Source organism: Rattus norvegicus, chromosome 2 (assembly GCF_021556685.1).
Source record: "Rattus norvegicus strain SHRSP/BbbUtx chromosome 2, alternate assembly SHRSP_T2T, whole genome shotgun sequence".
Classification (NCBI taxonomy): domain Eukaryota; kingdom Metazoa; phylum Chordata; class Mammalia; order Rodentia; family Muridae; genus Rattus; species Rattus norvegicus.
Window position 1 is genome coordinate 187,531,627 of NC_141535.1, and position 27,915 is coordinate 187,559,541.

Below are 27,915 nucleotides of genomic sequence, written 5' to 3' on the forward strand. Positions count from 1 at the left end.
ACTCTGTAATAAACAAGCAAACAAAATTATCGGTGATTGGAGTATGAAGCCCTCAAAGGCAGAACCGACCAATCTCATTATTCATTGTTATAAGCTTAGCATCTAATACAACATATGACCATTTGGGCTTCTCTTCAAGCGATGTTGATAACCTGGTCTGCCTTATGAGTGAAAGATCTGAGTCACAAGCCGTCATCTTTTTGTCATGGGTTTTGCCAACTGTGACCCTTTAGTGAATAAAATAAACTGAGTCACAATCGGTGTTGATTTTCTAAAGAAATAACATAGAAAACATCTGAGTTTAAAACCCTTGATAAGGCTAAGTATCGTTACATGGAGCTTTGTATGTATATTTGGTTGCATTGTAAATACATTCCATAGTGTGGTTTGGGCTTTAGTAATAGTGGAATGATCCATTTTGCCAGCCAACAGTGTTTTCTGATGACTCAGTGTCAGCCATTCTGATATGGATGTAGTAGCCACATGGGACTCAGTTCTGCCATTCTCTAATGACTGGTGATGTGAAGCATTTTCACCATGGCCCCTTTGGATGCCTTGTTTAGAAACCTCTTTTATAACCACTTATTAAAAAAATTTGGTAGACCCATCCCATGGGCAAGCACCAATCGCTGACACCATTAAGGATACTGTTATGTTTGCAGACATGAGCCTAGCATTGTTGTCCTCTGAGAGACTCCACACAGCAGCTGACTCAGACAGATGCAGAGACCCACAGCCAAACACTGGATGGAGCTTGGGGACTCTTATGGAAGAGTTGGGGGAAGGATTGAGGGCCCTGAAGGGGATAGGAACTCCACAGGAAAACAGACTGAGTCAACTAACTGGACCCTTAGGGGCTCTCAGAAACTGAGTCACCAACTAAAGAGCACACATGGGCTGGACACCGCCCCCCCATATTTATCACATGTGCAGCCTGGTACTCATGTGGGTCCCAAATAATGGGAGTGGGGGCTATCCCTAAAGATGTCGCCTGTCTGTGGAATCCATTCTCCTAACTTGGCTGTCTTGTCTGGCCTCAGTAGGAGAAGAAGTGCCTATCGCTGCAGAGACTTGATGTGGTCAGGGTAGAGGGCTATCTAGAGTGGGCCTCCATTTTCTCAGCAGAGAAAGGGAGTGTTGGAGGAAGGAAGGACTGGGATGGGGGACAGCGATCAGGATGTAAAGTGAATAAATTACAAAAAGAACAAGAAAAAGATTGGTGGTGTTCCTAAAAGCTGGACACGCATTTCCATCATTTTCCTAATACTCCTATCTCTACTTGTTTACCCGGCAGAAACATGCACACACATTCGCAAATGGCATGTACCGAATGTTTATAGCAACACCCTCTTACTTGCCCAAATCAACAGACATATTAACATTCAATAGAATCTTAGCTAGAAGAAAGAATAAATCAACGACAACAATACGCATGTGTTGAAGAATCCCAAAAGCATAAGAGTAAGTAAAGGAAGCAGGATGTTAGTTCAGTCAGTTGTGTCTAACTGTTTAAAACTAGGTGAAATTCATCTACGGTGCTAAAGTCAGGGTAACAGTGACTGGATGTCATAAGTAGGACCAAGTTAATAAGTCAGGGATGGTTCTTGATCTGATTACCCATCACATTTAGATACTCTGTGACTTGTGAGACTTTGACACAATTACTTTGTGTGTGTGTGTGTGTGTGTGTGTGTGTGTGTATGTGTATGCATATATTTGTATGTGTGTGAATGCATGCTTTTGTGTATGTCAGAAGACAATCTCAGGGTTCATTCCTCAGGTGCGTGCATGTGTGTACACACACACACACACACACACAGAGAGAGAGAGAGAGAGAGAGAGAGAGAGAGAGAGAGAGACTTTTCCTCGTTTTGTTTGTTAATGTTCATTCTAGGGAAGGAACTCAGATCCTCATATTTGCAAGACAAGTACTTTTTTATTGACTGAGTTATCTCTCCAGCTCCACCATTACTGTTATTTTTTTAAGGTGTGAGAAACGCTGATAGACAGCAACAGCCCCAGACACACTCATGCTTCTCCCCAGCGGGCACTCTCCTAGCCCTTGCTTGAACACAGGCAGGGTCAGTAATCTCCCTGGATCAGGTAGGCCAGTGTTCAGAGGACACTTCCTGCCATCCAGTCATACCTTGCCCCTCTGAAACTTGCTGCATCCGTCAGTTGTTCTGTCCTTTTAGGAGATTCTAAACTCATCTAATCCCCCTACCACCAACTGCTCTTCAGATCTTTGAATAGCCCTGGCTTGCCCTCCCCCTCTCCAGACTTAAGAGCCCCAGGTCCCTTGGCCAACCCTCAAAGCATGGCTTTGAGCCCCACCCTGTCTCTTGACTGCACTTTTTAAAAAACTACGGGAAACCCCAAACAGAGCACAGTTCTCTAGGAGAAAAGACGAAAAAGGAGGATTGACCCTTCACACGGACAAAGTCCTTTCCGGCAGCAATGCACCCTGGGCGCATTTTGTCCTTTCTTCAAAATTCACAATGAACCATTCACTCTGTTGAGTTTAGCAATCAATGGCGAACCCCCATATTTGCACAATTATTGTACAGCCCCAGTTTACTTTCTGTATTTGTTGTCTTCATTGTCTCGGGAGTGAAAACAGTCACTTGTCCACACTTCCGTTCCCCAAAGCTAAATTCTAGGGATGAGGAGCATCTATCTGGGATACAGTCTTCCCACACCCAGGGACTGCCCGGGGGAAAAAGAGAGAAGAAATCTTTGTCTGAACATAGGGTCTTTAATCCTTGACAGTCCGTGAAGCAGCTCTGTTTTAAAGAACATTTAGGAAATAGTGGGATGGAGGGCTAAGGAAACGGAATTCTGCCATCACCTCCACAACCCGACCTATCCCCGACCCGTCCTGGCCTTGGCCTGGGCAGTGGAGGGTGCTCAGAGCCCCGTCCTTCCCTTTCCACAGTGAGATCAGACCCAAGCCTCAAGAAGATGAGCATTACTGGCCCCTGTGGGTTCCTGGCGTGTGGGTAGGGCAGGGTGAGGTTGAGGTGGAAAACGTGGCAGGATGAGAACGACACGTTAAAAGTATGGGGAACTAAAGGTATCCCTGGGGGTAAATCTACCAGAGTTTCTCTAGCCTCTTGGAAAAGAAATTCCCAAATCAGGAAAAGAAAGGCGGACACATGGCTACAGGAAAAACTTCCGGGCAACCCCAGGGCGGTTTTGACGTCAGGAGTAGGTGAAAAGGAGTCAACGAGCTGGGGACACGCCAAAGAGCAGAGCGCGTGTGGGAGGCTGGGAGAGGTGGGCTGGGAACCAGGAAGGCGACAGGACAGAAAAAGGAAGAAGAGCTCAGAGGCCTCTAGTGGTGAGGGGCGACCGGGGGAGGGAATAGGGCAGGGACCCGAAGTCCACAGGCGGCAAGGGAGAAACCGCTTCCTACCTGGCCCAGGTCTGCTCCATGATCCAGGCGCTCTTCTCGCTCTCGGGGTGCCGGTCACCCAGGGGTGGCCGCAGCCCGGGAAGATGCCAAGCCTTGCCCAGGAGTCTCCAGCGCAAAAAGCTGAAGTCTCTTCCTCCTCCCCAGCTCCTCTTGGCGCCGGCGCCGGGTGAAGGAACAAGGTCTGCTCTCTGCTTTTTGAAGAGAGCAAGCTGATCGGTCGCAGCCGCGCCCTCAGCTAACGGTGCTATGGGTACAAGGCAAGGACTGTTCTCGGGAGGTGGCTGGACGCCGCTGCCGCTGAGCCCAGGCCGCGGGCGCACAAGCTCCCAGGCTGAGACGCGACTGGCTGGCACGAGCTGATCCTCACCAGCTGAGCTGTCAACCGCGAGTGAGAGGAGGCGGGGCTCCGTGCAGCCCGGGACCCGCCCAGGTGACACGCCGCGGCACACACCCTCCAGCCTTCCCGGCCTCCCTAGAAGGCCAGGAGGACTGATGTCCTGGAGGTGGCGGTCGATGACCCTTGCCAGACTCTCAGTCTGATCCCAATGAGGAAACTGGGATAAAACCAACCAACTGCAGGGGAGCACCTTGAAAAGGTGGTCCTCCCATACCCCTGCATCGCTCACCCACAGGTAACCTCAGAGTCAGAGATGGTGTCTAAGAACGATGCAAAACTGAATGTAGGCTGTGCTTCCCATGGCATCACAGGGCACAGGGTGATTCTCTGAGAGATGAGACCTGTTAGTTTCACCATTAATTCATGGACAAAAACTTCCTCAGGATGCAGCCTTCTTAACCAAACCTTAGAGCCTTATTAGCTGTCCCCATCTCAATCAACCCCTGGTTTAGCTTCTTTCCCTTGTAGTTCCCACAGCAACTGGGTTCTATCAGAAGCTCCAAGGAGGCAGAGGGTTCCCGAACATCCCAGAATGCTCCAAACGCCTTAAGAGACCCCAGAGTAGCATCTAGAATGTGAACTCTCCAACTGTGGCTGTTCTGAGAGCACACAGAAAGCTTTTCCTTCCAAGGAGGGGGCTGCCCAGACCCTGTACATCTACTTACGCACAATGTTTAAACAAGACAGACATACTGTAATTAGAGGGCTCACCTCCCGGAGCTCCCTTTTAGCTCTGAAATAAACCTTTCTATTACGTCACGTGATCACTGTTATCATTAGCTTTACCGCTGGCCTTTTAATTTTTTAAAAAAAGAGCTATACATTACAAGTGCCTATATTTGACAGTTTAGTTAGATTTGTTTGCAGATGGCACATTTGAGAACAAGGCTCTATTCAGAAGCCCAGGCTCTGATAAGGCCAGTGGCATGCATGGCCCAGAGCTATGTTCTCCACATTTCCAAAGATAGACCAATAAGGCTTCTTCAGAAGGAATCCATTCTCTCCAGCAACCTTGCGGTTAGACTGGGGAAGAGACACGGCATGCCTGTGTGCTGGTGGAACAGCAAGGAGCCCACACAGGAACTTGTCCACCTACCTCAGTTTCTTGGATTAGTTCTAATCTTTAGTAGGAAACCTGGGAGGGGTGGACAGCATAACAATCCTGAGGTTTAGAGGAGCCATTTGAAAAGCACCTAGTCTAGAATCCCCCAAGCCCAGTAAAATCACTCCCCACCCCAGCTTGTACCCTTAATGTTCATTTAAAATATTCCCAGGAAAGGACAAAACTAAGGTCCGGTTTGACACTAGGCAAGACCCACAAGCCACCTGTCTTGAAAAGAATCCACTGTTGCCTTGGGGGAGGGGACAGGGAGCTCAGGTTTCTATCCCTCATACCAAAGTTGATGCTATATTTAGTTGTGTCTGAAATCAAATTATGGGCTGTTGAGTTGTGGAGAGAGATTCTGTCTACAGTCAGCCGTGCTTCAGAAGAGATATGAGCTAACTGGGTGAGCTGTGGCCTCCCAGAAGCACCGCTGAAGCACGGGCTTTTTTTTTTTAATAACTCTTTTGTTCAAAAGTTTATATTTATTGGAGGCCATTCAGAAATTACAGAAAACTATGTAGAAAATAAAACAATTCTTAAAATCTAGTAACAATTGGTGTTTGAAGTTTATGGAACATCTTCCCTGTCTTTTAAAAACTGGACTTATTTATTTATTTGGTTAGTTGGTTGGTTGGTTTTTGAAGACAGGATTTCTCTATGAAATAGAGCCCTGGCAGATCTGGAACTCATTCTGTAGACCAGGCTGTCCTTGAACTCACACAGATCTGTCTACCTCTGCCTCCCCCTACCTCTGCACCTCCTGAGTGCTGAGATTAAAGGAATGTACCACTATGCTTGGCTAAGTATTTATGCATGTGTGTGTGTGTGTGTGTGTGTGTGTGTGTGTGTGTGTGTGTGTATGTGTGTGCGTGTGTGCTTTATCTGCATGTGTGCCTGCATAACAGAAAAGGGCATCAGATCCCATTACAGATGATTGTGAGCCATCATGTGGTTGCTGGGATTTGAACTCAGGACCTCTGGAAGAGCAGTCAGTGTTCTTAACCACTGAGCCATCTCAGTGGTTAAAAAAGGACTTTTTAATGAGAACACAGGCTCACCTCCAGACATGGGTGTATTTGTGAGGGAAGAAATTTGATGTCTAAAAACTTTTATATCTATGGTTAAAAACAATTTCTTCTTAAATTTCAAAAGAAAACTACTTCTCTAAATAGTGCAAATCTAGCACAAATGCTTATGTTTCTCCAGGTTCCTTTTAGTCATGGTTGGAACACATTTATAAAGCTATAATTACGGCTTAGATCTGCATACTTATTCTCCTGCTTTCTGCCTGCTATGTATTTGTTCATGCTTTCAGGTAGTGTCCATAGTTACACTTCAATGATTACACAATGTCTTAATATATGTCACAATAGAACAGTAGCCTACTTAATATTATTATTTTGTTGCATAGTTAAGACATTTCTAATATGACTGTCAAATGATATTTTGTAAGCATTTTTCTATCTCTTTAATTATACTTTATTTAATTATACTCTGGTTTGAATGTATGAATCCCTCTAAAACGCATGTATTGGAACCTAAAAGATGGGCCTAAGGAATAAAGTCTTCAGGGAATAATGAAGCATGAGTATTCTACTCTGAAGAACGGGATTGGTGTTCTTATAAGAAGAGGTTGAAGAAAATGCCCCGTTCTCTTTTTATCCTTCTGTCTTTCTCACCATGTCAGGAAATAGTCTTTGTTCCATAAGGGAACATAAGGGACCGTAATGATTGCAGCCTCTCTGTCGACCTAGATTGAGATAAGGTAAAAAGACATTACAAAACGATGTTCCCGAGGGGCTGGAGTTGACTCTGGGGTTATGAGCACTTGTTCTTCTTACAGAGGACCCAAGTTCAATTCCCAGCTCACAACAATCAGTAACTCTAGTCCCAGGGATCTAAATACCCTCTTTTGACCTCCAGGTGTGCATTTGCTGCACAGACATACATGAAGGCCAAACAAACCTTCATACACATAAAGTAATGAAATAAATAAATCTAAAGTGTTTCCAATAAATTTCTTGAAAATAAATTTTAATTTATTTTTTAAAAATTTAATTAAAAAACATGTAAGTTACTGAAGTTCGGTGACTGCTTCTGCAGCATAGCCTGGCCTATTCTGATACTTTATGCCACTCCCAGTTTGAGACGGGGACCATTTTATTAGTATTGCACATGGTACTTACTACAAATCTGCTCCAAGTCTTCTGATTTAGAGCAGAGGTAAACTGAGTTGGCAGTGTTGATCAGCTCAGACAGCTATGCTGTTCTGCCCTAGGTACAAAGCTTAGCTCTTAACTGGTCAGCTGATTGAACTGATTGTAAGTCTGTCCAATCATTTCCAAGCATCCAGTGGTTCCTTCCATTCAGTTTTTTTTAAACCCTGCCTTTATCCCCTGTGTGAACAGTACTAATGAAGTGGTTGGCTATGTGGCTTAAGTATAATAATAAAATATCTATGCCCAACATATTAGATCAGATTTTCCTCTACACTAGTTTCTCTTGTGGATACAGTAACTCTATAGGCAGGCTCTAATTATCTTTAGTTATAAATATTAATGTGGAGTATGGGGAGATAGAGTATATTGTCTAATCACAAAGTTCATAGTTGAGATTCGAGACCAATCAGTTTAATTTGATAGTGCCATACCTGCCCATTATGTGTGACAGATCCTGATTTTGACACTTAATGTTCTCTGCCCACTAAGGAGGACAATATACGTAAGCACCTGTCACTTCGATGATCATTGTGGCTCCTGCGACTGACTTGGTTAGTCAACATGTATCTTCCTGGTCCCTCACAGTGCCATGCCCATGCCCTGACTTGGAGTTAAAATAAATATCCTTTCTGGAGAGAGTAAAACAACCACAGTTTCTTGTCTACTCTTCCCATTCAGAGGGAGATTATAATATTTCACTCTTTAACATATATTAGCTTCAGGAACTTACTTGACTAGCAGAAATCTGTTAAGCATGGGTCAATAAGAAGCCTCTAAGGCCAGAAGGCAAACTAGGGTGCTAGATAAGCAATGTGGCGAGGCACTGAGACTAACAGAACAGAGGCTTAGTAGGGCAGAACAGCAGCTCCCATTACAATGCTTCCAACTGAACAAAACCCAAACAGTCCTCTGTGTGGCTGTGGTGGGGGCACGCCTATTGTGCTGAGCCACACTAGAATTATTGACACCCTAAACCACAATATAAGAAAACACTGACTGGTTGGGGATTTAGCTCAGTGGTAGAGCGCTTGCCTAGCAAGCACAAGGCCCTGGGTTCGGTCCCCAGCTCCGGAAAAAAAAAAAAAAAAAGAAAGAAAGAAAACACTGATTGCGTTAAGCCTATAAATTAAAGAATAGTTTGCGAAGCAACAAAAAACAGTTGGAACTAAACAAGGTACCTGGAAGTGAGGTGTGAAACTGGGCAGTGACTGTAGTAGCCATACAGATGTGACAGGCACCATATAGATGTGGCAGGCGCCATACAGATGTGGCAGGCGCCATACAGTGTGGCAGGCACCATACAGTGTGGCAGGCACCATACAGGCCTCTGGGGAAGGAAGGACCTGGAGGAGCCCGATGGTGACCCAAGAGGACAGAAACTCATGGGACTGGGGGAAATAACCTGTATTACTTCGGCCAACTCATGCCTTCAAAGAGAATGCTGGGGCAGAGACTGTAATAACAGAAAGATCCCATAAACCATCACCTTTGGTAACGTCAAAAACAGAAAATGTCCTGTACAGGTTCAGGCAAAGTTTCAAAAGTGCTAACAGGCTTCTTCTCCAACCTCCCACTAACAAGCTTTTAAAAGCAATATTATGATAAAAATAATATATGGACGAAAAATAGTATTTTTAAAAGAACCATTCAACTTTTTGTTTCTTGTCTTGTTTTTGGCGGCGGGTCTGCCTTAATGGCTTCGAACTTCCTGTGTAAGTATGTGCACTGCGCCTGGCTTGCAGTATAGAGGCAGTATGAAGAGACAGACTTGTTAGATTAAAAAAACCAAACCGTTTCTCATCTTTCAAAATAAGAAGTGGCTGCAAGGGGGAAAAAATCAAACTTAAGATGTGATTGTTAGAGCCACGGAGAAGGCCTCCAAAAATATGTAGGGAAGAGTCTCATAAGGTCTTGTTTAAACACACAGCCTAGGGGTTGGGGATTTAACTCAGTGGTAGAGCGCTTGCCTAGCAAGCTCGAGGCCCTGGGTTCAGTCCCCAGCTCCGAAAAATAGAAAAGAAAAAAAAAAAAAAAGAAACAAAAAGCACACAGCCTATGGGAATCTTTAGGATGGGCCTCTCCACCAAACAAAGAAGTTTCTAAAACCCATGGGTCCGGCAGACCAACAGAGTTAAAAAGAGTAGTTCTGAAAAGAAAGGGGAGCTGTGGCTTTTGTCCTGTGGGAATAATTATAAGTTAATTTATATGACACCCTTTCAGCTCTTTATGGAATGGCATTCCCATGGACTGAAAGGATTAAGACAGTCAAAGAAGGAAAGGATTTTCCTTGTTAACCTCTAAACGATGTGACATACCAACTACTTGCACAGTATATGTATACACCATCGATGTTATAGTTCAGATCTAGAATGTCTCCCAAGGAGGCTGGAGAGATGGCTGCTCTTACAGAGAACCAGATTTGAGTCCCAGCACCCACATGGCAGCTCACAGTGCTCTGTAACTCCGTACTTGCATATCTTCTGGGGTCCGTGACACTGGGCACTCAAGGCACAGTTGTACGCGGGTAAAACACCCCATATACATAAAAATAAATAAACAACTTTAGGAAAGAAGTAAGGACAAGATAAAAGTCTGTGCGTATTCCATACAGAGTTTTAGCCCTAACCATTCTGGGGAGGCCAGTTGACTCTGTGACTGCGAAGGCAGCAGATAAAGAGGGACGAGTCTACATCAACTTTCACACGGTAAAGAGTCTCTTCCAGTAGCTGCATCAGCTCAAGGCTGCTGTGTTTTATCCGCCCCAGGGAAAACCTCCTGGGGAGAACTGCTGCTTCGATGGGTGTACCTGGTTGGAGAGAAATGATTGGCTCTGCAGAAATGGAAAGGGCTGGCCTTCCAGAGCTGAAGCAGGGCCCCGGGCAGGAGGAGGGGTGGTGTGTGTGTGTGGGGGAGGGGGGGCTCCAAAGACTGCACAGCAGGTGAAGGGACAGCTGTGTCTCAGAGCGACACAGCTCCAGGCCTGGAGCAGTTAGGAAAATGAAAACCAATCTTGGGGATTAAAAAAAGAGGGGCCTTTAAAAGGGACGTTTGTCTTAATTGAAGAATCAGTTCAGAAGTGGCTAATGCTAACGCGACTGAGTTATTCCTACCAGCTAATAGAATTCAAGAACGAATTTGGTTACCTACGTTTATTCAATTCAACACGAGTCCAACCAAAGCATAGCTTGTGCTGCACGCCGGGTGTGTGACTGGAAGCTGGTGTGCAAAGGCACACAAACACTCTCTACGTCATACAACAGACCCGACCGTGTGAAGAGCTAAAATACAATACATAAAGACTAGGAGGAGAGCCCTTAATGAAACTTGACTTTAGAAACGTTTATAAAGAAGATAGGCCCTGTGCAGGCACCAAGGGTAAGTATAATTTAAGAAACTTTATCAGAAATTGAAAACTGAAAATTCGAGCTTTTATTTAAAAATTGCCAGCTTGTTTTAATTGCTCTACAATGTCTCCATACCTCAGAACAGTACATTTTATCCCAGAAATTGGCACAGTCAACAACTAAAAATTTCTTTTTTTTAATTAAAAAAAATACGGTTAAACAAAGTTTGTTTTCACTAGTAGAAGGAAAAGTGTCCCCATCCTCCCCTGGGTGACTACAGAGAGTGCCACACCCCGGGAAGAGCAGGGCAGAACAGTCAGTGTCACACAGCAGCTAGGATTGGTGGCTCTGTAGTCCGGCCCTGCAGCTCTTTTGGTCAAGCTACTTAATGAGTCTATGTTCTTATATGTTCTAAAATAAGGTTGATGACATTAGATAGTTGACAGGCTGGAACAAGACAAGGTCATCCATGACTAGCATTTAATTCATTGTCTGCTGTGGTTTAAAAATCCAATAAATCATGGTCATTTTTTAAATCAATGTTTGTCTACCACACAAGATTCCTTGACTCTAAAATAGCTGTTCTGATTTAATTTCAGTTCTGCTACAAACTGCTCCCTTGGCCTAGGCCAGTGACCCCAGATTTCCATTTATCAGTTTCCTGCCTTATCATAGGACCCAAGTTCTGAAATAGGGTAAGCAGGTTCCCTATTTTCCTTCTCCCTGTGTTTCAGGAGTGTGTGAGTGAGTGTGTATGTGTGTGAGTGTGTGTGTGTATGTGTGTGTGTGTGTGTATGTGTGTGTTACACTCGAGTGTATTCAGAACCAACCTCATTCGTTGGCCAGCCTTATCTGTCAGCTATAACAAAAACCTCACAGAAGGAAATTATGAGAAGGCTTCAGACAGCTGGTGGTAATTTCCTCACACAAGCCCGTCCCACCCTTTCAACACCACTGTTTATGTGCATCCGATGTTGGGGGAGGGGAAGCCGTGCAATTGATGTGGTAAATTTCTCAGAGGGGCCTGGAACAGTAAGTAAAGACCTGTGTGAATTTCCTGTGTCACTCTCCTTACATTGAGCACACATAATAAGTCTTAAAAAAATCGTGCAGACTGATATTATGGTCAATAAACACATTTCTGGAAACAGAAACAATACTGACATAAATTCCTAAGAAGCCTCCAGGCATTCTTGACAGTCCGCTGTCACTAAAACCTGAGTCGGTTTTCCAGGATGTGGCAATCTGTTCCAGGACCAGCGGGTCAACCAATCCATGATGGCTTTCAAGCCATAAGGAGAATAAACACGTAGAATGGCAAAACCTGATTTAAATAGGAGACTGGATTTTTGAATTATGAAAAAGCTTGCTGAGAGCACTATAGCCGTGTCCACCCAAGGCCCTTACCTTTGAATGCAGCCGTCCGTGTACTACCTTACCCCTGAGGGCAGGTGGATAGATGATAGAAAGACAGACAGACAGACATGCACACATAATCCTAGTTTTTTAAACATATTTCCACTTATAATTGTCTCTCTACATTTGAGAAGAGCTGCAGAACAATGCAAATCTCACTGTCGGAGTGTGAAAGTCTCACAAATCCTCTGCTTGGTTAACCATTCACTAGCAGTTTTCCACAATTTTTCCTCTCTCCTCACACACATTCACAGTCATTGCTGCCATCCAAGTGAATCACTGAAACCATAATGTGGATTTTTCGGTACTAAAGATTTCAGTATTTCCTAAAACTACTGAAAATGATTAAGTATCTGTGATTGCACCCCTTCCTGTCAGGCCGGCTTTTGTCCCTGAGAAAACTTTGCTCATCTGAAGTCCCTGAAGCCAAGTTCTTGACATCTAACGACCGGCAGCCACCCTAACTGGTCCTTGGCTCACATCTGCACAAGCGAGAGGGTTCATCCAATAGTCACTCCGAAGACAAAGACAAATAAATTCCCCCTGTAAGCCAGCTTCTTGGCAGCTCAAAACAGTGGGGGTTCCCCCCTTCTTTCAGCTGGCAGGGGTTCAAAAACATCAAGCTGCAGCCCCAGAAAGCTTTACACAATCTAGTAAGTTCTAATGAGAACTCCCTTCCTGCACGCAATTCCCCTGCTTCCATACTGTAGCGTCCTGTAACAAGCTTCTGGCAATCCTAACCAAAAGAGGAACGAACCTCTAACACTCATTTATCCCGGATATGAGTTAATTCCATTCTCATATCAGGCTCATAATGCAAAATCCAATAAGTTATATTTTAATGCAACATTTTAGAAAACAAAATGAATGTTAAAATGTTCATGATGGCTGGGAGGGTGGTTCAGGTGGTACAGGGCCTGCTGTGCATGCATAAGGACCTGAGTTCAATCCCCAAAGCACACTGAGAGATTCTGTCTCAAAAACAAAGGGGGACTTCTGGGGAATGACAGGCAAGACTGACTTCTATCTGGCATACACATGTGAACTCGACACGTACCTGCATGCACACACGTCTGTGATGACATAGATCCTGGGAGGAGTACCATGCTTCCTTCCTCCTTGCCCTGTCCCTAGTTGTTTACCCCTGAATGCTGTGCTAAGCCGTAGGTGCGTCCCTTTGGTACTCTCTTGTGCCAGGATCCTCAGACCTTGTTAGCCACAGCTCTCGGCCTGTGTATTGTCAACAACTAGATGGCAAATGGCCCCTTTAGATTCCATAAGGTACAAGCATCTGTCTGGAAGGCAGATAGAACAGTGCACAATGGTTTGCGTGCAAGTCTAGCAACATGAGTTCAATCCCTGGAACCCACATAAAGATGGGAAGAGAGACTGACTCTTGGTATGCCTACCTTTCTGAGTCCCAACACAGGAAGGTGTAACTGTTTCTTTTTCCTTCTGTCTTTTTCTTTTACAGGCTGGCCAGAACCAAAGGCTGCTTTTGAACTCCCTGCCTAACACTATGGGCTTCCTTACTCCTTTCCTATATTCTGCTCCTCACCTCATAGAGCCTGCTGCCCAGCGGCTGACCTCTGAGCTGCTTCACCAGGCAGCACCATTCTTCCTTCTCTTCCTCATTCTCCTTGTCCCTTTCAGGCAGCTGCCAGACTCTCATCTTGTCTGTCCTTAGGTTTTTCTTTTAAACAATAGCAAATCATCCATGATCTCTGAGTCCATTCTTACTTTTTTTTTCTTTTCTTTTTTTTTTTTTTTTTTCCGGAGCTGGGGATCGAACCCAGGGCCTTGCGCTTGCTAGGCAAGCGCTCTACCACTGAGCTAAATCCCCAACCCCTCTGAGTCCATTCTTAAATTTTTTTTTTAAGGAGACTGAGGACGCTGAAGAAGAAACTCAAGTTTCCCAGGTATTGTGTGGTGGCTCCACGGGGACACCCCAAGCTTTCTGGTGACACGGCATCATAGACTCTGACTTTCCACACACATACTGTGGCTCCTCCCACAATAATTGTAAAAGCAACTATGGGGCAAGGCCAGCTAGTCTGACCTAGCTTTCATTTTGAATCTCAGCTACAAGTTGCTGTGATCTCTAAGTTGTGTGGGGAGACAGTAGGAAGGGCAAGGGGTAGAGAGAGGAAAGAAAGATCAAGTCACTTCAAAGGCGGCCTTTGGGGTTCTTATTCCTGTTTTGAATTGTTTTGTTGTATTCTGAGACAGCATCTCATAGAACTCAAACACCTAAACTTTCTGCCTCCATTTTCCCAAGTACGACAACAGGCACATGCCTGTGTGTGCCATTGGACTTCAAGCATTTGTCTGTCTAACTCAAAAGCAAATCTTGTTGTACCTTGACTTTTCTGTCACATGACTGTAAGTAGCCATGTTTCCTACATACTTTATGCAGGCTGTCTTCTAGCTGCTTCCAACCTGGAGCCTCTCTCTCCACTGGTAACAGCTACTCATTAAAACTTGGTATCAAAACTTGGATGCTGTGACAATAAAAAGCCACCCTCATGCGCCCCCTGCTGGCAGAACCTATCTTGCCGCTGCAGCCTCGTGGCTGTATTTTATTTGATCCTAAATGCTCCCTATAGTTTAACTACGTTCTATGCTTTCACACTCACATGCACTGCCACATTCATTTCTGCTCCCTGCTGCCCCTTTATAGGCATTTTGCTTATTTCTAGTGCTAGTGCATCATGGCCCTGCCTTCTTACACCCTTATTAACATCTAGTTTGTAGGGTCATCATTTCTCTGGTCTAGTGTTTAATCTGTTACCTTTGCCAGGTTGGTTGATTGGCTGATTGATTGATTGATCGTCGATAGATCGATTGATTTTGGACAGGATCTCACTTTGTAGTCCTGGATGCCTTGGAATGGAGATCAACTAGCCTTGAACTTGTAGCAATCCTCCTGTCCCATCCCTAAGTTCTGGAATTGTAGGCATACACCACTGTGTCTGGTCCCTGTACCATTCCTCATCAGGCCTTTGACAGATTCTGCTCTCAGGTTGCTTTTGCTGATATATCAGAGCTCCAAGATCTTCAGCTCAGACTGATTTTCAAGGATCTCTTGTGATCTCTCTGACAGCCGATCCTGTCTGTGAGGATGGGCAGAAGGGACAAGATGTGCTGAGACCAGCAGAGACAGGAAGCCCTTGAACCTTCTGGGGTTGCTTGGGGGCAGAACTGAGCAAGCACCCCCGGAGGTTGCTATGATCCTGTTTTGCTGTGAGGGTTTTCTTGATTGCTTATTTTGTTGAAGTTCTGTGTTTGGTTAGGTTTGAGACAGTGTCTTACTATGTAACCCTGACAGGACTGGAGCTCACTAAGTACACCTGGCTCTTCGGTGCTGGGATTAACAATGTCTGCCTGGCCTAACTATTCCGAGGGTACAGATGAAAGTCTTTACAGAGACGCACACAGTGCGACGCGGTCTCCAGCCCCAGCTCTGGCTCTCCTCCCCACTTGTGTTTCGAGCTAGAGTCTTCCTGGCTTTACTCAGAGGGGGGGGGCGGGAATCCTGCTGCTTGTCTGGTTTTCAGGAGCTTGGGCAATGGGTGTAGACTGGGGTAGGCAGTCTCTAAAATGGCCCTGGATGATTAATTAAGTCTGTGTTTGATGTCTGAGACGGAGGGATGACAGAGTCAAGTAGAAGTGAAAGAATACTACCTTCAAGAGTATTTTATTATTATTATTTTAATCAGAGGCTCCCATCTTAAACACGCTGACTTTCTCTCTCTTAATTCTGCTAGGGGAAACAAGCTACCACAATGCATGCATACACAGAAACTCGGTCTATCAGACGTGGCAGGACTAAAGTCTGTAACCATCCCAAGAGCTGATGTTTGCATACCCAGGTGGCAGTCTGTCAATCCCTATCAGGTTTTGAGATGACTGCAGCCTCCACGTAACCGTTTGACCAGCCACAGACTGAACCCCTCCGCCCTCAGCCAAGCAGCTCAGACTCCTTCCTTTAGAGCAGTGGTTCACACCCTTCCTAATGCTGCAACCCTTTAGGACAGTTCCTCACGTTGTGCTGACCCCCAACCAGTGAATTATTTTGGTTGCTACTTCGTAACTGCAATTTCGTTGCTGATATGAACAATAACGTAATTATCTGATAAGCGGTGTATCTGATATACAACCCCTGTGAAAGAGTCTTTGACCCTCAAATGTGTTGCAACCCACAGGTTGAGAACCATTGCCTTAGAGACGGTGAGATGCAAAAGGTTTAAAGTTTTTAACTATCAAGCTCTGGGCTGGTTTGCTATGTAGCATTGGCCACCTAATATAACTAATAAAACATCACCCTTTCTGTCAGTCCAAGGTCATGCCGTGGGTGCAGAGGCTACTCCCACCCCTAAAGAAGCGATTATTCACTCTCAGGAAAGAAGAACAAGGAAGTCAGAGCAGTTACTTAAGGATTCGCAGTAACACCTAGATTTACGCAGTAACACCTAGATTTACGGTTGTAGTCTTTACTTTTCTATTGCTACACTAAAACACCAGGAGCAAGGCAACTTATAGTAGAGTTTACTTGGGCTCGTGGTGTAGGGAGGGGGTGGGGACTGAGGCCCGGAGGCAATGAAGACCTGTAAGTGGCTGGAGCAGGAAGCTCAGACCTTAACATTTTGAACTTTAAGCGGGATGCACAGAAAGTAAAACCTTGCTTCAGTGACATACTTCCTTCAAGACCACATCTCCTAGAGCTCCCCAAACAGCACCACTAACTGGGAACCAAGTGCTCGAATGCCAGGGCCCACGGAGAACAATCTCATTCACGCTGCCACAACGGAGATGAGCTGAGTAGAAGAGCGAGCCTTGGCGATTGTTTTATAGTCCGCCTCTTACGCATGCTCTCTCCAGAATGGGTTTTTAATCATTTACCAAGAACATTTTCAGTTAGAAGATACATGAAGATCTTTCTTGTTGAAACCCCAATAAAGCTGTGTTGCAGAATATCCCTGTAGATTAATACAGCCAGAGGTGTTACATAGTGAACGAACGACACTGGAGGCAACAAGGTCGCTGTGGTGCTTTGACTGATAATGGCGCCCCTAGGCTTCTATGTTTAATTCCTGGTCCCCAGGTTTGGAAGGGATTAGGAGGTGTGGCCATGATGGGGGAGGTGTGTGGCTGGGGGTGGGCTTTGAGTTTCAAAAGACTCATTCCACTCCCAGTGTGCTCTGCCTCCTGTTTGGGGATCAAGATGTGAGGTGCTCAGCTGCTGCCTGAGCCAAGCCGCCTGAGCCATCTGCTGCCGCCTGCAGCCTGAGCCATCGCTGCCGCCTGAGCCATCGGCTGCCATGCTTTTGCTCCAGCAACATAAAGTCTAACTCTCTCGAACCATAGCCCAATTACACTTTCTTTTCTAAGCTGCCCTGGTCCCAGTGCCTTGTCTTGAAAAGTAACTAATCCAGATGCTGAGATAGGATGCTGTTTTTGCTTGGTCACCGGAGTACCGGCTCCATGCCAACATTCCTCCTCACTTTCTGCCAGCCGGTGCTGGGAAGTGGATGTGGGGTGGATGAGGACACATGGTGGGCAAACTTCTGAATGACTGCGCCTGTTATTCTAAGCAGTGGGCACCACTCGCTTTGTGGCTTTGTGGTTTTAGTAATGTCCCAGAATCCCCTTTGAGATTTGCGGTTCACTCTTCTTTTATTAACCTAAATATAGAGTAGCCTGATGCTTTTTGATACAGTCTCGGTCATTCATTTCTCTGTGATGACCTTCATGGGTTTTACTGTCTGAATTAGAAATTAGGTCCTCACAAGGTCAGACCCTGTAATGCAGTTTATTACTTTAAAGCAAGTGGGTTATTTAAATGTGTGCTGAGTTGGGGACCAGGTCATTTTTGTCTAATTCTAGCAGACGACTTTATAGTTGATTTTTATTGACACATAGTTCTGTTTAGAGCTATTTTTAAGGAAATATAGCCTTCCTAGCATCACAAAGGAAGAGCTTTTAAACGTAGACAAATGAAAATAATCACAGTGCATGACATAGATATTTAGCACCTGCTCGTTAGGCGTGAAGTCTGCTACCTTACAGCTGTGTGACCTTGTCAAACTGCTTAACTTTTTAAATGCAGTTGGGGATAATTAATATCATTCTTGCAAGGTCATGAGGATTGAATGCTTATTTAAAAATGCATAGATCCTGGCATAGAGCAGGTATTCAAAACCACTGTTTATAGTGATGGTTCTGTGGTGAAGAGGACTTGATGCACTTCCAGGGGCCCCAAACTCAGGTCTCAGCATCCACTTCATGCCTCACAGTCATCTGTAACTAACTCCAGGGGCTTCCATGTCATCTTCTGACCTTCTTGAGCATAGGCACATTTGTGCGTGCGCGCGTGTTTGTGTGTGTGTGTGTGTGTGTGTGTGTGTGTGCGTGTGTCACACATAAAATAAAATAACTCTTTAAAAATCTAAAGCAAACCCCATAAGAACAACAATGCCGACCAACCAGAGCTTCCAGGGACTAAACCACTACCGAAAGATTACACATGGACTGACCCAGGGCTCCAACTGCATATGTAGCAGAGAATAGCCTTGTTGGGGCACCAGTGGAAGAGGAAGCCCTGGTCTAGCCAAGGTTGCAGGGGAATATGGGGGGGAGTAAAAGGGTTGGATGGGGGGGGAAGGGATGGGGAACTTATGGACAGGAAACCAGGAAAGGGAATAACATTTGAAATGTAAGTAAAGAAATATATCTAATAAAAAGTAAAAAACCCTAAAGCATTATTGATAATACAAATTATAAATGAGCTAACAGTGATTACTGATTGTGCTGTTTGCCACAGGTAATCATACAGTCGTTAACTAGAGTCTCTTTAGGTCTAGCACAGATCAAGTTATGAAACTGCTCTGGCAAATAAGACCCAGAGAACCAGTGATTTGAGGGGATTGGAGTGAAACCTGGACATACTGTCCGTCTGTTTTTCTCCTCCCACCATAAACACCATCTCCATTTGGTCACCATATACAGCCTTCTAGGCAGGTTTTCTGATATCAAAAAGAGTCCTCACCATTTGTGCTGGCTGGTTTTACGTCAACTTGATGCAGGCTAGAGTTACCCGAAAGGAGGGAACTCTACTGAGAAAATGCCTCTATAAGATAGGGTTGTAGGTGGGCCTGTAGGACATTTTCTTAGTGACGGTTGTGGGAGGGCCCAGCCTACTGTGGACTGGTGGGTTGGAGTGCTTAAGAAAGCAGGCTGAGCAAGCCTTGAGGAGCAAGCCAGTAAACGGCACTCCTCATGACCTCTGCATCAGCTCCTGCCTCCTGGTTCCTGCCCTGACTGCCATTAATGAGGAACTGTGGTGTAGAAGAGTTAAGTGTGTCCACCCAGCAGCTGACTCAGACAGATACAGACACACACAGCCAAACAGTGGATGGAGCTTGGGGACTCTTGTAGAAGAACAGAAAGAAGGATTGCGGGCCCCAAAGGGGATAAGAACTCCACAGGAAGACCAGCAGAGTCAACTAACCTGAACCCTTGGGGCTCTCAGAGACTGAGCACCAATCAAAGAGCCTACACTGCTGGACCTAGGCTCCCCACACATGTAACAGCTGTGCAGCTTGGTCCTCATGTGGGTCCTGAGCAAATGGTGTGGGTGCTATCCCCAAAGCTGTTGCCTTGGGATATGTTCTTCTAGCTGGGCTGCCTTGTCTGACCTCAGTGGGAGAGGACGTGCCCAGCCCCACACACTTGATGTGCCAGGATGGGGGGATACCGGGGTGGGGGAGTGTGCTCACCAGCTCAGAGGAGAAGGGGAAAAGGGATGGAGGAAGGATTGTATGAGGGGGTGAGCAGGATGGGGGCAGTGAGCAGGATGTAAAGTTATAAGTAAAAAGAGATAGATGATAGATAGATAGATAGATAGATAGATGATAGATAGATAGATAGATAGATAGATAGATAGATAGATAGATAGATAGAAGAGAGTAAGCATGATAAACTCTTCCCTCCCCAAGTTGCTTTCCATCATGGTATTTGGTCACAGTAATAGAAACCCTGATTAAGGGTTTTCTTTTTGTGCCATGCTCTACCCCCTACCATACTAAGCAGGAACTGGGCCTCAGCTAATGCTAAATTAAAAACAAACCAAGCCAAACAAACAAGCAAAAGCCAACCAGAGATAGCAAGCGCCGTGTAATATACACACGATGGAGCTTTTTCTCCGCACTCAGCCATCTCCGTTACGTTTGCTCTCAGTATCTTCAAAGAACCAAACTGTCAGCCAGAAGGCCAGGCTGACACTGTCCTCGCGTGACCAGAAGCTCACCTCTTTACGGGATCTCATTTTGGACTTCCTTCAGGTACCAAAATCTGTAGAGCTTAAGCCTCATCCACGAGACAGCATCATATCTGAGTTTATGCTACACGCATCACCCTGAACACACCTTCACGTTGCCGGCTGGCCTACACCATGTAATACATGTGAAAGGGAACCAGGTTTAATTTGTGTTGTCTTTACGGGTGCATTGTTTTGAGTCGGGACCTCTTTGACCACCGAGACTGCAGGTCAGAAGGTCAAGTGTGTTTGTTTCCACCCTCTCTCCTATTTCCTTGGCTCGGCTGATCCATGAGCATCTTCTGTCCTAACTGAGAAGTCCCTAAGTCCCACATTCTCACCACCATGGGCTAAGCTCAGCCTTTACCACCTCTGCCATGAATGTCTTTCAATTGCCTTTCAGCAATCCCATCTCTTCACTTGGCCTATGTACACCCATCTCCCGGATCTGTGACACACACAAAAAGTAGACCAGACACTGTCTCAACACTTGCCATGGTGGCTGGGGAGGAGGAAAATGGTAGTAATCTTAGTTCCTTGAGCAAGAGATCACAGTTTTTTTTTCTTAGTGTTCTGTAGAAATGAACAGTTTACCCAATGTGGAGGTTCTGTCACCAAGACTGAGAGGCACAGATGTGTAGAGCATGTTTAAAGAGCGCTGGTGCTGAGCCCCTAGTCTAGATGAGTCTGCTTGCGCTGGCCAGGAGTGGAGTCTCTATGTCAAGTCTTTAAGCCTTACCAGATGCTTCTAACACAGACAGATACGACTGAAACCTACTAATTTACAGTATGGATAGGCAGGCACTTCTGCTTTCCAAGAGCATGAAATAACAGGGTGTATGGTGGTTTTATTCTGAAATGCTCCTCCTCCAGGCTTACGGTTTGAGCTCGTGTTTCTCAGTTGATGGTGCTGTCTGGAGGCCATGAGGCCTTTAGGTAGGTGGCCTTTGAAGGTCAGCCCCAGCCCCTGGCTTCACCATCTCCGCTTCCATTTAAACGGCTCCTTCATATGCCCCACTTTCACAGACTGGGTCACACCGTTTTGACTGCCGGCCATGCTGGACCACACCCCTCTCAATGAGCTAGAATGAATCCTTTCCCCCATACGTGGTTTCTGTCAAGTGTTTTGTCTCAGTGTTGCAGAAGTAACCAACACGGGGTCTGGATTCATTCTCCCTAATCTCTGACAGAAATTACTAAAACCTTTGACAACATATGAAATGCAGGTTTCCAGGTGCTGCCAATTAAATAACCTAAAATGGCGACCCCAACGAATAAGAGAGACCAGTGTTTTAAGATTGAAAAGGTTTTGATAAATTCCATCTTTTGATATCACCAAACATTACAAATTATAAATAAAATGGGTGTATATAATGGCTGGCTCAAAGCATTTCCTGTTCAGGGATTGCCAATGAGGTCCAATGGCTCTGGTATTGGGTTGACGTCTTTCTGGTGAGCATTTGACTCTTTACCTATATCTGTACAACCAAGTACCCTGTCCCTAGAATAATTACAGCAAGAAGGCAATCCTGCTGTTTCCCCAGACTTGGGAATTCTCAGCTCAAGGAAATGAATCTCTGTTCTCTATAAATTACCCAGCCTTTGGTAATATGTCCTAATGAATGAAACACGGACTGCGAACCTTGTCTTTTGTAATTTAATCTTTACAGATAATGCCAACCTATTCAGAGAAGAAATGTGTAGACACAAGAGAGTCTCAAGGATTCCCAAACAAAACAGACTATAATCTGGTCAAGAGTGTTTACTTAATAGGGACAGGAAAAAAGGCATCCAGAAGAAAGGGAGTGGTTGTCCATGGACAATTACTGTTCGAGGAAGGAAGAACCCCTTTGTGTCCTTGATACTTGGAGCTCACGTTTCTTTCCTAAAAATTAAAATCTGGGGTTGGGGATTTAGCTCAGTGGTAGAGCGTTTGCCTAGCAAGCGCAAGGCCCTGGGTTCGGTCCTCAGCTCCGAAAAAAAAAAAAATTAAAATCTACTAACAACTCCTGCTCATACTTCAAACGTTACATACAAATGTATCTAGTAAGTCCCAGGACTTCCCTAACTAACAAAAGAGAAACTGCATTCCTGAATACATAAAAAATCTTTATTAAAATTAATAATTTGCTATCAAAGATTTGGGTGGTAGTAATGTAGATTCATCAGCCTAAGAAACAGTTAAGTTGAAGGCAGGATTTTGACACATTTTTTAAGTAATGCTGCACTGCCACCTCATGGGGCACAGTCAGCCAGCTTTCCAGGAGGAGGTTATCTTTATTTTTCCTCCATCCATCTGTCTGGATTTGCTCCATGCTATAATGTTATGTCCACAGTTTAGAGCTGAGGTCATTTGCATCAAGTTGGGTCTAGCCATCATGGTTACTGCTCGATGAACAGCACAAGTTAAACATGGGTAGAAGCCACTGACACTTAGAAGCTGAGAATCAGGAGAACCATGACCCTCCCACCCACCTTTGACACACTGACATCCATTAGAGCTCTGTTCTTACAGATGGTGTGAAGAGTGTGCCACCAGCTCCTAGAACGTTTATATTTTGCTTTAGCTTTGGGGTTTTTTGTTTTGTTTTGTTTTGTTTTTCACAGACAGAGTCTTTCTGTGTAACAGCCCTGGCTGTCTTGGAACTTGCTCTGTAGACCAAGGTGGCCTCAAACTCACAGAGATCTGCCTGCCTCTGCCTCCTGAGAACTAGGACCAAAGGCATGGCTCACCACTACACAGCTTTGATTTGGTTTTTTATCGACTTTTATTTGAAATTACAGTTATTTACATTTTAGTTAACATAAACATGGGCTAATTAGGATCTCTTATTTATAAGATTTGGGGTTTTGTTTTTGAGACATAATTTTGCCATGTGTCCCAGGCTGACTTTAAGTTCATTGCAGTATTCATATACATATGAGTAGCATGTGCAAGCCTATAATATCAGTTGAGGCAACTGAAGAGGCTAAGGCAGGAAGATCATGAAATTGAGGCTAGCCTGGGGCTAAGTAAGAAGACCATACTGCAACACCTTACTGCCATAATTTAGAGAATCCTGTTAGGCCTACAAACTGTCTATTGTCAGTGACAGTGAGAGAAATCTACTTGATGATGAGCATTTATTTCTTTCCAGATAAAAAGTTCAGCTATTATAGAGAGAGCAAGAAAGAAGCTTTCAAATTTTAGAAACATGTGTGTGTGAATATACAGATTTATTTCTGGTCAAAGTTCACATTTTAAAAACATAATTACATTTGGGCCAATGGCTCACTATATATGTATATGAATGTCTCTTGCTTCACCCTTTAATTTCCAATAATTTATTATACATTTCTTTTTTTTTTTTTGGTTCTTTTTTTTTCCGGAGCTGGGGACCGAACCCAGGGCCTTGCGCTTCCTAGGCAAGCGCTCTACCACTGAGCTAAATCCCCAACCCCTATTATACATTTCTTAATAAAACCACGATTCCTTTAACTACTGTATAATTGAATTGTTGATTACATTTTCTTGTATAAACAGGGGTAGTACGATGAATGAAAGCAATTAAGTTTCTTTGAATAGACAGACTCCCCTTTCTAGTTCACAGATCCGGCAGACTCTGGAGCATGCAATACAAGCCCTAGCAACTCTTCCACTCTGAAGTCAAAACTCTTTTAATCCGAATCCCAATCCCATTCATAGGAAACTGAGGCCTAGAAAGATCTCAGCTAAAGGCAAAGCAAAGACTTGGGCCCACCATTGCCTTTTGGTTTGAGTGATAAAAGTACGGACTTCCCACGGGGTGGGAGGGGGCGTGGAGGGGAGCGCAGAGGGAGGAGCTAAAAATTCTATGCCAAAGACGTGCTTACTTTTAAAATGGCAGCCATACAATCTGTCCCTTCTTTTGGAAACATTACTATGACAGATTTTCTTTTTCTTTTTCTTTCTTTTTTTTTTTTTGGTTCTTTTTTTTTTCCGGAGCTCAGGACCGAACCCAGGGCCTTGCGCTTCCTAGGCAAGCGCTCTACCACTGAGCTAAATCCCCAACCCCCTTCTATGACAGATTTTCATCTTGCCGTTGCTGCATGAAGAACACGGGGTCTAATCTGCCGCGTGTTTTCTAGACCAGAATGGAGGAAGGCTCTGGGGTCACACGGAGCTAGTCGGCCTAGAGCATCCAGCCAACAGGCCCAGGTCAGGCTCCAGTGCTGCAGAGTAAGAAAGGCATCACCCACCTCCCTGCTGTCTCCAGCTAAAGCAAATAAATAAATATCCAAGCATGAAGAGACTAAGAAAAGGCAGAGATGAGCGCTCTGCGAATCCCCCCTACCGACCAGGCTCCTGAGTCACCTTTCCTTTGGCTCAGGCCAGCAGGTGTTGCCTCCAGCCTCACCCACACCGGTACAGACCAAGCAAAGACCTTAGGATAGAAACCTGGATTCCCACCCTTTCTCCTGTACATCAGCGCCGCACCTTTCTGCTCTACTCAACCTTGTCCCATGGATTCTATTCGTTCCTGGGGCCCCCATCTCTCGCGTGCCCGCCAAACCTTTCCCAGTAACTGTCACTGGGTGACAACCTCCCGTGACAGCATAGAACTCCTGCCGACGACGACCCCAGCCCTGTCCAGCGAACAGTGCACCAGCACCCCTATACCACAGCACAGTAGCACCCCCGCACCGTAGCTTCCCTTGCTCCAGAGGCAGAAGCTTACCTCATCCAGGGTGCCGACGAGACTGCCTCCTCCTCCTCTGCTGCCACCGCCCAGCTCCCAGCCCGCTCTGGGGGTCGTCGTTCCCGGCTGGAGGGCTGCCGTGGAGACTGGCGAGGTGCGTGGTGAGCCCAGCACGGCGGCGGCGCGTGGTGACAGATGGACCCGCTGTCCGTGCGCTTCATGGATCCGAGGCCTGGGCACTGCGCCCTAGCTATGATCTCTGCTTGGTTCCCCTTGGTTTCACCGGCTGCCCAGGCGCGTCCTCTCCGGGAGGAAGAGCATCCAGCCCAGATGCTGCGGCTGTGGCGGAGATGCGGCCAGGTTCGGCCTCCCGTGAGGCTGTCTGCCAAGTGCTCCGCCCAGGCGCTTTCGGTCCTTCTGCTACACTCATAACTGCCCTGCATCCTCTAGCATCTCGCTTCGCTCTCCATCTGTGACCTCAGCCTGGCAGTCTTGTCATTTCCAGACCTCACTACTGCCTTTTCATTCTGTGCACTCCAGTGTCACCTTCCCCGGTTTCTAAGCTTAAAGAAGTCCCTGAGGAGATGGCCCAGCAGGTAAAGGCATCTGCTGCTAACCCCTATGCTAAATCCTGGGAACTACATGATAGAGTCTGACATCCTCCGGTTGTCCTCTGACCTTTACATGCACATGTGGCGCGCGCGCGCGCGCGCACACACACACACACACACACACACACACACACACACACACGCACGCAGAGAGAGAATAAATAGACAAATAATAAATTAATAAATAAATAAAATGTGGTGAGGTTTTTTTTTTTTTTTACGTTCTTCCTGTTCTAACACCTCTAGATAGGTTCCGTCTCTCTTCTTCCTTAAATTGGACATCCCTTAATAATTTAACTGTTCCTTGTTACGGTGTTCTGAGAATGAGCCCTCAGCTTGTGGGCTAGCCTCTTCTTCTTTGCCCCATCTTCTAGAATCTTTGTTTGTTTGTTTTTTTATTTTCCAGTTTTTTCTTTGGTTATTGGAGGTGGGGAGCACTGTCCTGAACAGCTGTTATTTTTTCTTTCCGAGTTGGGATTTTCTGGTGCTCATTTTCTAAGAACTCTTAGTGAACAGTGTCCACCATCAGTCCAAGTGAATGCTGTCATCTAAAAACAAACCACACACACACACACACACACACACACACACACACACACACACACACACACAGAGTTGTGGTGGAGCAGACCTTTAATCCCTGCCCCTGAAGGCAGAGGCAAGTGGATTTCTGTGAGTTCTAGGCCAGCTTAGGCTATAAAGCAAGTTCCAAGCCAGCCAGGGCTACAAAATGAAACAGGTTACCGAGGCGTACTGGCTTATGACTGTGATCTCAAGTGTTAAGGAGGCTGAGGCAGGAGGATCAGAAGTTCAGGGCTAGCCTGTCTCAATACAAAAGGAAACGGGGCCAGTATATAACTCATTGGTATGCACGTGTACAGTGTATGCAAGGCCCTGGTTCTATCCCCAGCACCTACAAATACACAACTCCATAGGTTAACTAAATCATCACCAAGTGGCCAGTCCAGCAGCCTGTTTCTTATACTCCATATCTCTCTCCAAAGAATAGAAGCAGTCCCTTTAAATTCTTTGATTGGTAGTTCAGACTCTGAGAGCCCCAAGGAGCCACACTAGTTGACTTTGTTGGTCTTCCTATGGAGTTCCTATCCCCTTTGGGGCCCACGATCCTTCCTCCTATTCTTCCATAAGAATCCCCAAGCTCCATCCACTGTTTGGCTGTGGGCATCTGTATCTATCCGAGTCAGCTGCTGGGTGGAGTCTCTCAGAGGCCAACGTGCTCCTATCTGCCTGTCTGCAAGCATAACAGAGTATCATTAATAGTGTCAGGGATTGGTGCTTGCCCATGGGATGGGTCTCAAGTTAGGCTGGTTATTGGTTGGCCTTCTATCAGTCTCTGAACATCCCTGCATTTTAAAGGAAGTTCAAGCACTTCATATGCATGCACGCACACACTCACACACATACACACAGGCACTCACACACTCACAGGCACTCACACACATACACACAGGCACTCACACACTCACAGGCACTCGCACACTCTCAGGCACTCACACACACAGACACTTACACACTCACACACACAGGTACACACACATATACACACAGGCACTCACACACACAGGCACTCACACGCACAGGCACTCACACACACAGGCACTCACACACTCACACAATGCACACACACACAGGCACACATGCATACAGGCATACACACAGGCACTCACATACTCACATACACACACAAAGGCACTCACACACTCACACACACAGGCACACACACAGGCACTCACACACACACACTGGCACTCATACACACACAGGTACACACACACAGAGGCACTCACACACACACATACACACACAGGCACACATACACATACAGGCATACACACAGCATACACACAGGCACTCACACACTCACATACACACAAGGCACTCACACACTCACACAGGTACTCACACTCACACACTCACATACACACACAGGCACTTACACACATACAGGCACACACACAGGCACACACACAGGTACTCACACTCATTCACACACACACATACACACACAGGCACTCACACACACAGGCACACATGCATGCACACGGCTTACAGTCAGCAGTCAGTATTGTGATAATGTACTTTCAGAGAGTCAAAGCTGGAAAAGGTGATTTGAATTCACATAATTCTTACCTGGATGGGACAGTCTGTAAAGGAAACACGTGGCACAGTGAATAATAAAAATAATGCTGATAGTTCTTAATGGTGAGAAAATATTTTAAAAGAAAAAATACAAAATTAATTTTTGACTTATGAAGAAGTGTTACAGGGGCTGATGGGGATTGGAGAGAGAGTGTGAGAGGCTGGCCTTCACACACATTAACTGTGTTTCAAAACCTTACTAAACCCTCCTCTTTTTTTTTTTTTTTGTTTCTTTTTTGGGCATGGCTAAGAGGAATACTCATTTGTTTTCTA

At 45.5% G+C, this 27,915-nt stretch overlaps 1 protein-coding gene across 48 annotated transcripts in view; it reads right to left on the bottom strand.

Annotated features, from left to right (window-relative positions):
• The window catches only part of Pde4dip (phosphodiesterase 4D interacting protein), a 196,345-nt gene extending 171,090 nt beyond the window's left edge, over positions 1-25,255 (bottom strand). For 34 of the 48 annotated variants that reach the window (XR_015668420.1, XR_015668423.1, XR_015668416.1 and 31 more), the window contains exon 1: positions 24,911-25,255. Coding sequence is in view for 40 of the 48 variants with exons in the window: in XM_087632492.1 (XP_087488618.1) it covers positions 24,911-25,092 (182 nt within the window). In the remaining 8 variants the exon portion in view is untranslated. 48 annotated transcript variants of the gene reach the window in all.
• Between the last annotated feature and the right edge of the window lie 2,660 nt (positions 25,256-27,915).